This window comes from Astatotilapia calliptera, chromosome 19 (assembly GCF_900246225.1).
Source record: "Astatotilapia calliptera chromosome 19, fAstCal1.2, whole genome shotgun sequence".
NCBI lineage: Eukaryota > Metazoa > Chordata > Actinopteri > Cichliformes > Cichlidae > Astatotilapia > Astatotilapia calliptera.
The window spans coordinates 27,054,224-27,064,668 of NC_039320.1; the positions used below are offsets into that span (position 1 = coordinate 27,054,224).

At 43.1% G+C, this 10,445-nt stretch overlaps 1 protein-coding gene and 1 pseudogene across 1 annotated transcript; both read left to right on the forward strand.

Moving 5' to 3' along the window:
- The first annotated feature begins 3,720 nt into the window (after positions 1-3,720).
- LOC113012578 (cytochrome P450 1B1) lies at positions 3,721-6,630 on the forward strand. The gene has a single exon (XM_075410363.1). The coding sequence runs from the start codon at positions 3,933-3,935 to the stop codon at positions 5,508-5,510; it is 1,578 nt and encodes a 525-aa protein (XP_075266478.1). The 5' UTR covers positions 3,721-3,932; the 3' UTR covers positions 5,511-6,630.
- Positions 6,631-7,589: 959 nt separating this feature from the next.
- Positions 7,590-10,194, forward strand: LOC113012542 (cytochrome P450 1B1 pseudogene; annotated as a pseudogene).
- The last annotated feature ends 251 nt before the right edge of the window (positions 10,195-10,445 follow it).

Consider the following 10,445-nt stretch of genomic DNA (forward strand, 5'->3'; position numbering starts at 1 on the left):
CCACAAAACAAAACGGGTTCAGGAAAGGTTTGAAGGGCACAACAAGTTTGAGGTGTTGATTTGACCACCAAATCCCCAGATCTCAATACAATTGAGCATCTGTGGGATGTGGTGTAAAAACAAATCCAATCCACAGTGGCTCCACCTTGCACATTACAGGATTTAAAGGATCTTTTGCAAACATCTTGGTGCCAGATACCACAGCACACCTTCAGGGGTCTAGTGGAGTCCATGCCTCAGTGAGTCAGGACTGGCAACAAAAGAGGGACCAACATAATGTTAGGCAGGTGGTCATAATATTATGCCTGACTGGTATACATGAACAAGAATTGGGTAGCACTGAGAATCAATAAATACACACTACCCAGTGGAGATATGTGACAACACAATAAGCCATTAAACAGTCTTTACCCCGTCAGCTGTCTGGAACAGAGTTCAAATAATGATATTTTTTACCCATGCGAGAATACCACAGGTAATTGTCTCCTGCTCCCTAGACACTCTGAACAAACAGCACCTTCATCTGATCCAAACAGTCTTTCCAGAAGAGAAAATGAGTCTGAAACAGGCTATCTCTGTTTGTCTGGTATGGACAAAAAAGGGGTGCTTGTCATTCGTCAGGTCTTTTCACTAAGACAGCAATTGGGTCAGACAGTGACAATTTTTCCCAGTGTCTCTTTCCTCATATTGTGGTCTGGCAGCAGAAAACACTGTCATTTCAAACTTCACCATCCCAACTAGCAACGTCCGGTGGTTACCTCGCGGCTCCCGGAGATGGAGCTAGCCCAGAAGATGTTTTTGTTGGTTTGTTTGCTGATTTGTCTTGGTTGCTTCTAACCACTTTTTTTTTTTAGTCTTGGCTCACTTTTGTTCTCTCAAGTGCTGTATTCACTCTCCCCTTCCCTTTTCCTAAGTTCCACCAGCTCCCCAACTGCCTGTTGGACCGCTGACTTTCCTCTCCTCCCTGCCTCACCACCTCACCAAGCCCCCTACCCCCTTCCCTCTTCCTTCCTCCCTGTCGGTGCTGTGCGTGACAGTAGCTCACTGAAAAGTGGAAATGAGACTAGTAAACAATGATTAGCTCCAGAGACGAGGCAGCCTGGCCTACCATTGGTCCTGTCTCCACACAGAAAGCACCCACCCGCCAGCACATGACATGCAGCGGCACATAGACCCCATCCCTGCCTCCACCCCAAACCTCCCTCCGACTAATCCACCCCCTCAGCCAGAGTCAACACAGGGTCAGGGCCAACCTTTCACAGCCAGGTTACAAGGAGCAATCACAAGCAAACACGGCAACCACACGCAAAATGCACACATGACACCCCTCTCCCGCAGACCCAGTCATCTGCACCTCCCGTACACATGCACGCAAACTAGACCCCCCCTCCACCATCCTGCCACCCAAGCACCCCCTCCCCTTCGTCAGCCACAAACCTGGCTCTAATTAGCATTATGGGGATGCGAGTGGCCACATATGAGGACCAGGCTCAGGGAGGTGGAGGAGGAGGAGGAGGTAGGGGTGTCGGTGGTGTTGGTGGAGGTGAGGGGGGATTCCGCCCTTATAGGAACAGAGAAGAAACAGTCATCCCCCAATGCAGGCAGTATTTTGAAGACATTGCAATGTCTCTGGTTAACCAAGAAATCATTCTAGAGGATTTGGTGCTCAGCCACACCACATTTCTCAAGACAAACAGCTCTCAGGCAGAGCTCCAAAAACGCTCGACATCTGCAAAAGGCTCTCAAAGGTCCATTATCATGAAAGAACGACGCATGAAACACTTCACTGACTTTTATTGTTACCTTTGTGTTTGCACTCATAATTTAAATATGCTGTGCACATAAGAACTTCTGTTTTTATGTGTTTATGTAATCAGAGTGTTATGCACTACAGTCTGTGGAGATATGGTTAGTATGGAAATGGGTGACAATAAAAATAATGTGTATGGGTCAGAGCAGTGACTGGTTTACTTTGTAGGTGCTGTCACATAATCTGTGAGATAAACTTTGTGGTGAAATGAACTTTTTAAAAAATGTTTTTAATAATAATAATAATAATAAATTTGACCAATAAGAAATGTTTCTTGTATGATCTATCTGTAGAGTAACATATTATCTTTTCCCTCTTAAAAAATATTTTCAGCATCTGCTGTCATTCTCTACCACCCACACTCCTCTGCTCCTGTCCTGTTGATAAAGACAGAGTGCGCCTGTGGGGTAGCAAAGTTTCTGTCCCTCTCACTTAGTGACTTACTTTGGAAATGTTTTAGTACCTTTAATGAGGGTCATTACCTCCTGCAAAAATAAACTTAACAGCTGGTGGGAAAACAAGAAACACTTTTTTTTTTTATCTTCCACACAGCTTGAGGAAAATGTTTTGCTTTGGGAAATAACCACATGATGCTATAATAAAATAATTAACGGGAATATGATTGTCCAATAATGCAACTCGATCTAAAGAGAAAACCCACGGGAAAGTGCGGAGCTTCTCTTTCCTACTTAAAAGGGAGAGAAGAGAATAAAGGTGGACTGCGACAATGAAGTAGCCTCGCATTTGCTTTTGCAATCACTGGGGGGGGGGGGGCACCTGAAGTTTCCTGTGCTATGATGTAACCCGCTGTCTCATGCAGAAGCGCAGTTTGTGTGTTGGAGAAAACAAGCTGTTGTAGGAAACCCAAGTATGAATATTTCATGGCTTTGTCCACGCTGAATTATTGTGCAAGATTGTTGTGTAAAGATTCAGTCTAACTAATCTACCTCTTTGCGGTGCTAAGACGAATAATGGAAGAAATAAGAAACCTTGTAATGTTTTATCTAATATCCTGTGTGATATTTCTTTCTTTCTCACTAATTAACACAATGCAAATGACATATATGATGAGTATTTTAATGCAAGTTTTTATAATGTTAAGAGTCACTGTAAAAAAAACAGACACACATTTCTGCAATAAAGCTGTATAAAGACTTGAAAAAAAAGAAGCTGTGAAAGATGCGCTTCAGAGTGGTGCACAACGTTTCTTTGTTATACAAAAAACTCAAAGGACTTCCCGGAAAAAAGAATAAACTATTAAAGTCACAACATTGGTTCTTACAGTTAGGCTGAGCCTTACATTAAATACAAGTTAGTGCACAGAGATTACATCAGGTTGAACTCAGCAGCTGCAACTTTCCCAAAAAGCTGCGCTTGTTTCTCGCAAATTCTCAAGCATGAAAATAGATACACGTGAAAGTATGAAAATCATTTTCCCCCGAATATATTTTTGCATAATTCGTAAACCGAATGCAAACACCTTTTTAAAAGCCAAATTTTCCCCGCTGAGCCTTAAAAAAAGAAATAATGTAAAAAAAAAAAAAGAAGAAAAGAAAGAAAGAAAAAAGCGCACACACACAAAAGACGCACTTCAAAATGTGCAAACTATGCAAGTTCTCCCACTAACTAGGACAGTTAAACAAACTGTCCTAGTTAATCGGTCACCAGTTGCTACGTCTTTTTTTCCCCTCTCCTCCGTAGGCGGTCGTTCACGCTGCTCGCTCACGGTGTCCCTCGGCTCTCTCAAGTGCGCGCCTCCAACAGCGACCGGCAAGCGGAGAGAAAATATAGCGGGGTCTGCGGGGCTACCACAATGGGAGGAGTATGAAAGTTATCCCGAGCCCTGCCCACCAACTGCAAAACATATAAGACACTGGAGTGAAGCAAAAAATCAGGCACTTAAGCCTGATCTTGATGAAAAGACTCTGAGGGAGAAAAAAAACTTTGTTCATTATCAAAATGACCTCACTGTCATTTCAGTAACATCTAAAATATTATTTTTTTTAGATGCTATGGATATATAAGTGATTTATATTTTCCCCACATAGTCAGCAGCTCTACTAACTTTGAAACTATTTTTTAAATCATTTTTGAGAAGCAAGTGTGCAGGAAGCTTGTCACAATGGCACTGGACCCTGAGTTTGGTGTGAAGAGCAGCAGCATCATCAGAGAATGGAGCGGACAGGTCCATCCTGCTCTGGTTGCCACCTTTGTTTTCCTCTTCTGTGTGGAAGCCTGCCTCTGGGTCAGGAACCTCAGGCTGAAGAGAAGACTGCCGGGACCTTTCGCCTGGCCCGTGGTCGGCAATGCAATGCAGCTGGGCCAGATGCCTCACATCACCTTCGCCAGGCTGGCCAAAAAATATGGCAACGTGTACCAGATCCGGCTGGGCTGCAGTGATGTTGTGGTTTTGAATGGAGAGAGAGCAATCCGCCAGGCTCTGATACAGCACAGCACCGAGTTTGCAGGCAGACCGAACTTTCTCTCTTTCCAGATGATCTCGGGAGGCAGGAGTTTGACATTTACTAATTACAGCAAACAGTGGAAAGCACACAAGAAAGTTGCACAGTCCAGCCTCAGAGCATTTTCCTCTGCAAACAGTCAGACCAAAAAAGCCTTTGAGCAGCACGTTACAGCCGAGGCCATGGAGCTGGTGCAGGCATTATTGCGTCAGAGCACTGATGGACGGTATTCTGATCTTGTTCATGAATTTACAGTAGCTTCTGCTAACATCATGTGTGCTCTCTGCTTTGGGAGGAGGTATGGACACGATGACCTAGAGTTCAGGACCTTGCTAAAAAGAATGGACAAGTTTGGGGAGACAGTGGGTGCTGGTAGCTTGGTAGATGTCATGCCCTGGCTTCAGTCCTTCCCTAACCCAGTCCGTAGTGTCTATGAAAACTTCAAGAACATCAATGAAGAGTTTTTTGGTTTTGTGAAAGACAAAGTGATGCAACACAGAGAGTCCTTCAATCCTCAGGTGACGAGGGACATGAGCGATGCCATCATCAGTGTGATTGAGCACGGAGAAGACAGCAGGCTGACCAAAGAGTTTGTTGAGGCAACAGTCACAGATCTGATTGGAGCAGGTCAAGACACAGTTTCAACTTTCATGCAGTGGATTGTCCTTCTCCTGGTCAAATACCCAGACATACAAGCCAAACTGCAGGAGCTCATAGACAAAGTAGTCGGCCGAGACAGACTCCCATCGATTGAAGACAGAAGCAGCCTGGCGTACCTGGACGCCTTCATCTATGAGACCATGCGCTTCATCAGCTTCGTCCCCCTCACCATCCCACACTCCACAACCTCAGACGTCACCATCGAAGGGCTCCACATCCCCAAAGACACGGTGGTGTTCGTCAATCAGTGGTCCGTCAACCACGACCCTCTGAAGTGGAAGGACCATCACATGTTCGACCCCTCACGCTTCCTCGACGAAAGCGGGGCCCTCGACAAAGACAAAGCCAACAGCGTGATGATTTTTTCAACAGGAAAAAGACGCTGCATCGGTAACCAGATCGCAAAGGTAGAGGTATTTATATTTACAGCAGTCCTGCTACACCAGTGCAGTTTTGAGAGCAACCCCTCTGAGCCCGTCACTCTCGACTGCTCTTATGGGCTCGCACTGAAGCCCCTTCCATTCCGTGTCAGCACCAAGCTGAGAGGAAAGCTGCTTGGCTTAGTTTCCCCAGCATGAACAGCTTGCCCCCAAATACTGAGACTCCAGCAAATACTTTCCCACCTGTGACATTTAGATGAGAGTAGGCTATCCATATACCTGCACTAAATAGTATGGTTGTATGATTATCATATTTAACAGTGATATTTAATTCATATTGTAACATGTTCTGTATTTGAATTATTGTCAGTGCAGGGCTGAGGACATGATTTTAAAGATGTATCGTTAGCTGCAAAAGGTCAAAAAGCATGCTTGTGGACTCTTGTGATACAGTGTAAAGGTAATAGATGTTTGTTTCACACTATACTTGATCATTTTTGTACATATTTCTGGGCCGTGCGTTTGTCTTATGCCTATTAAGCATGTGAGTGGAAAAATTAGCTAAACCTTTCAAAGTCAGTTTAAACTATTATAACTGTATTGAATGCTTGTGAATGTCATCAAGTCACTAGCTGACTTATTGTTGTAACTTGTAATATGTAAAATAGATGTATTTAACCATTGCCACACAAAGTCACATAAAAATGTTTATATATATATATGTATATATAATTTTGTTTTTTCAGGAATTTAAATTTAAGCTGTTTGACTATCTACTGTACTCACAGAAAGAACAAAATAAACAGAGTGTGTTGATCAAAGGAGACAAAAATGGCATGTTTATGAAGCTGGGCAGCCGAGCCGGAGTCTTTCATCAAGAAGCGAACATCCCTTTTTCAAAGGATGAAGAAGTGATGCTGCAGTGGAGAATGAACTTCACAAACTTCATGGACCCAGATTTAACTTTTTACTGTACAAGCACTCCAGCACTACCCATGCCAAATGCATGTCTCCCCAGTACAATGAAACACATGTGCAGCAAATTTGCATAGACATGTTTGTTTACAGTAACTTTTACAAAGCTACATGGATGTCACTGCACTCTCTTAAAGCCACTGTATTCAGGAATCGATGTTGCGATGCCCAAGGGATGTGTTTCTCTATCTGCATCGGGGCAAAGATAAAAATGAAATAAACACGAGTAGGCTGTTAAGGTGTTGTTTTTGTGATAATGTTTCATTCAAGACCTGCAGAGGCTCTATGTAATGCAAAAATAAGCTGTATCTGAAATGAATAAAAGTGAATTTTCAAAGCTCAATCTGTATTTTTATTTAGTCTTGAAAGTTATGCTAAATAACTTATCTTAACACTGCTCACTAATGAAGGTGTATATCTCAGTTTCACAGGATTTTTAGCCCCTGTTAATGATATCAGCAGCATGACGCTTTGTTTTTTTCCATAAATAGAGCAATATGGAATATTTGAATTGTGGTTGGATATCAATAAAACCCAAACTGATGCTTTTTTTTGGAATCTCCTTGTTGCACAAGCACCCACATAAGCAGATTTACAGCTGTTTGCATTCTGTTTCAGACTATTTTGATGCAACCACAAGCCTAAGAGTGACATTATCTCAGAGAGCTTTGCATAAAGGTCTATTATGTCAACAATAACATTGTCTATATATTTTATAGAGCATAATAAATTGTGCTGGTTCAGTGTTTGGAGTTTGAAACCTCTAGCTTTCATGATGGTATCCCAGAGGCCTTTTCCCTGCATGGTTGTAATTAACAGCTTTGCTGTAAATAGCCAAAACCAAGTCATGTTTAAAATGGTCTCAGAAAGTTGTAGGAAAGTGAAAAGAACAAAGGAAACTGAAAATATCGAACTCCTCGTCTTATATATTACAATACATACCTCCTTGAATAAACTCTCACAACGATAAATTCATTTTCGATATTTTGTGGTCATTCATTTTTGGCCACACATGGTATGTGAAAGTTGTTTATTTTTTAATTATGTGCCATTCTCTTGTACATTTTGGCCGCAAAAACAGTAATTCTGTGCTTTGTGGCAACATTGTCAATTAAGTAGCTGCTCTCCTTTTCCAACATCATCCTACAAGGGACGCTGCTGGAAGCAGTCCTGAGTGGGAATAGGACTAAGGTCAAAATGGGAGGGGAGAGATAATAAAAAACCTGAGCCGCTGAACCCTCCCACCGTAGAGATACATATAAGCGAAGTGTTAAGGCTTGAATCTGCATTCCTCTTAAGTGGTCGTCTGAAGACGCACTGCTACACTGCTAACTACTCAACCTGATCGAGCTACTCTCAATCACCTGAGAGGCAACCCTCTACTTTTTTTCTCCACTCAAATATTTCAATATATTAAAGACCAGAAAAAGAGGAAATTGTTTTCAATTTTGAGTGAAATCTTTATTAGATGCAGTGGATGATAGAACAGCAATGGCTCAAACAGATGCAGAGTTTGGTGTGAAGAGCAGCAGCAGCATCATCAGAGAATGGAGCGGACAGGTACAGCCTGCTCTGGTCGTATCATTTGTTTTCCTCTTCTGTTTGGAAGCCTGTCTCTGGGTCAAGAACCTCAAGCTCAGGAGAAGACTGCCGGGACCGTTCGCATGGCCTGTGGTGGGCAATGCCTTGCAGCTGGGCCAGATGCCTCACATCACCTTCACGAAACTAGCGAAAAAGTATGGTGAAGTGTATCAGATACGACTGGGCTGCAGTGACGTTGTGGTCCTGAATGGAGGCCAGGTTATTCGTCAGGCCCTGATACAGCACAGCACAGAGTTTGCAGGTAGACCCAACTTTGTATCTTTTCAATTCGTTTCCGGGGGGAAAAGCATGACTTTTACAAATTACAGCAAACAGTGGAAGATGCACAGGAAAATTGCTCAATCTACAATCAGAGCTTTCTCATCTGCCAACAGTCAGACCAAGAAAGCCTTTGAGCAGCAGATTGTGGCTGAAGCCACAGAGCTAGTTGAGAGTTTCCTCAAGCTCAGTGCTCAGGGCCAATATTTCAACCCGGCTCAAGAGTTGACAGTTGCTGCTGCTAATGTGATTTGTGCCTTGTGCTTTGGGAAGCGTTACGGACATGATGATATGGAGTTTAGAGCCTTGTTGCACAAGGTGGATAAGTTTGGACAGACAGTAGGGGCTGGCAGCTTGGTTGACGTGATGCCCTGGCTTCAGTCTTTCCCTAATCCAGTCCGCACTGTCTTCAGAAATTTCAAAAGCTTGAATCAGGACTTCTTTGCATTCATCAAGAACAAAGTGGAGAAGCATAGGGAGACCTTTGATCCAGAGGTGACCAGGGACATAAGCGATGCCATCATTGGTGTCCTTAATGAGTCAGAGAAAGGCGAGGAGCTCACTGTAGGCTACACAGAGGCGACTGTGGCAGACTTGATTGGTGCAGGTCTGGATACCGTCTCCACTGCTCTTCACTGGATTGTCCTTCTGTTGGCCAAACACCCTGAAATTCAAACCACACTCCATGAACTCATTGACAACGTGGTGGGGCGAAACCGGCTGCCATCTGTCGAGGACAGACAACACCTCGCTTACCTGGACGCCTTCATATATGAGACCATGCGGTACACCAGCTTTGTTCCTGTCACCATCCCCCACTCCACAACCTCAGACGTCACTGTCAGCGGTCTCACCATCCCCAAGGACACAGTGGTATTCATTAATCAGTGGTCCGTCAATCACGACCCCCTGATGTGGAAAGACCCACATATCTTTGACCCCTCGCGCTTCATTGATGAAAACGGCTCCCTAAACAAAGACTTCACAAACAATGTGATGATCTTCTCAGCAGGGAAGAGAAGATGCATTGGGGACCAGATAGCCAAAGTTGAGATATTTGTGTTCTTTGCGATTCTTCTGCACCAGTGCAGCTTTGAAAAATGCCCAAATGAGGACTTCTCTTTAAACTCTTCCTATGGCTTAACACTGAAGCCTTTAAATTACAAGATCACTGCCAAACTCAGGGGAGAATCACTGAAAGGCCAGTGAAAAGATGTGTGAGAATGGGTTCTGAAAATAAAAGGGAGCATTGCTATGTAAAGTATGCACCCTTAAAGAGGAGTTGTGTCTGCATCAAATAGATTGTGCACCCTTTTAAGATGACAAAGAATATATTTGTGACTAAAGCAAAAGCTATCGGTTCACACAAATGCAAAAATATTTGCAACGGCTGACGTGCTTTTTTAAAGAGAAGTCTGAAATTGGCATTGGGAGCAAAATGCGAACTCAAATGCAGTTTTGCCCTTCAGTTCTGAAAAACTGCGACTTAGACAAGAAGGCCTAAATATGGAACAAGATATAATGACAACTTTGATGTGGGCTCCTCAAAAACCACATACCATAATAAATCTTAAGTACGTATTGGTATTTATATGAGGGTATTTAGTGGGAGTCACGCTGAATTGCAATATAAACTGGTGGTGAAAAAGAAATTTCCCTCTAGACTGTTTTTTTTTCGCTGACATGCCCGTTGTGTGGTCTCATTTGAACAGTTATTCACCCAGAGAACTATTTATCTTTGTATGTACTGAATGATCGAAGTTATTACAAATCCAGAATGCAAGCCATGTGCATTTGTGCGCTCATAAATCACATATAGTGCTGATGTATTCTGATAAGTACTCATGTAATGTATAAAAGCCATTGATTTCATTGTTCCTCATGCTGTTTTCTTCTGTACACACAATATACCACATGTGTGCATACCACGCTACTGTCTGAATAATAAGCCAGACTCTTTTGAATTGCAACATAATGCTGTCATAATCAACATGATCCAGTCTGTGTTCTACAGTGCCTTTAATGTACAATAAACATTTCCTACTGATTTCTGATTCTTTGGGGTGTATCGGAGAGGAGTGCTGGGTATCACAGGGGCCAGAGAGGTCAAAGAGATAATAATAGAAGCTGATGTCTAGGCTCAGTGTTGTGGTGAAAGATTAATATGGGTTACAGGCCCTGCGTGCCTTGTTGTATAAACTTAACATGCAGGCAGTGACTCAGTAAATTTGTACAGGCAACAGTAAGCAGCCACAAGCTGCCCTCATCAATATTTAACCTGGATCGCGCCGTACTTTT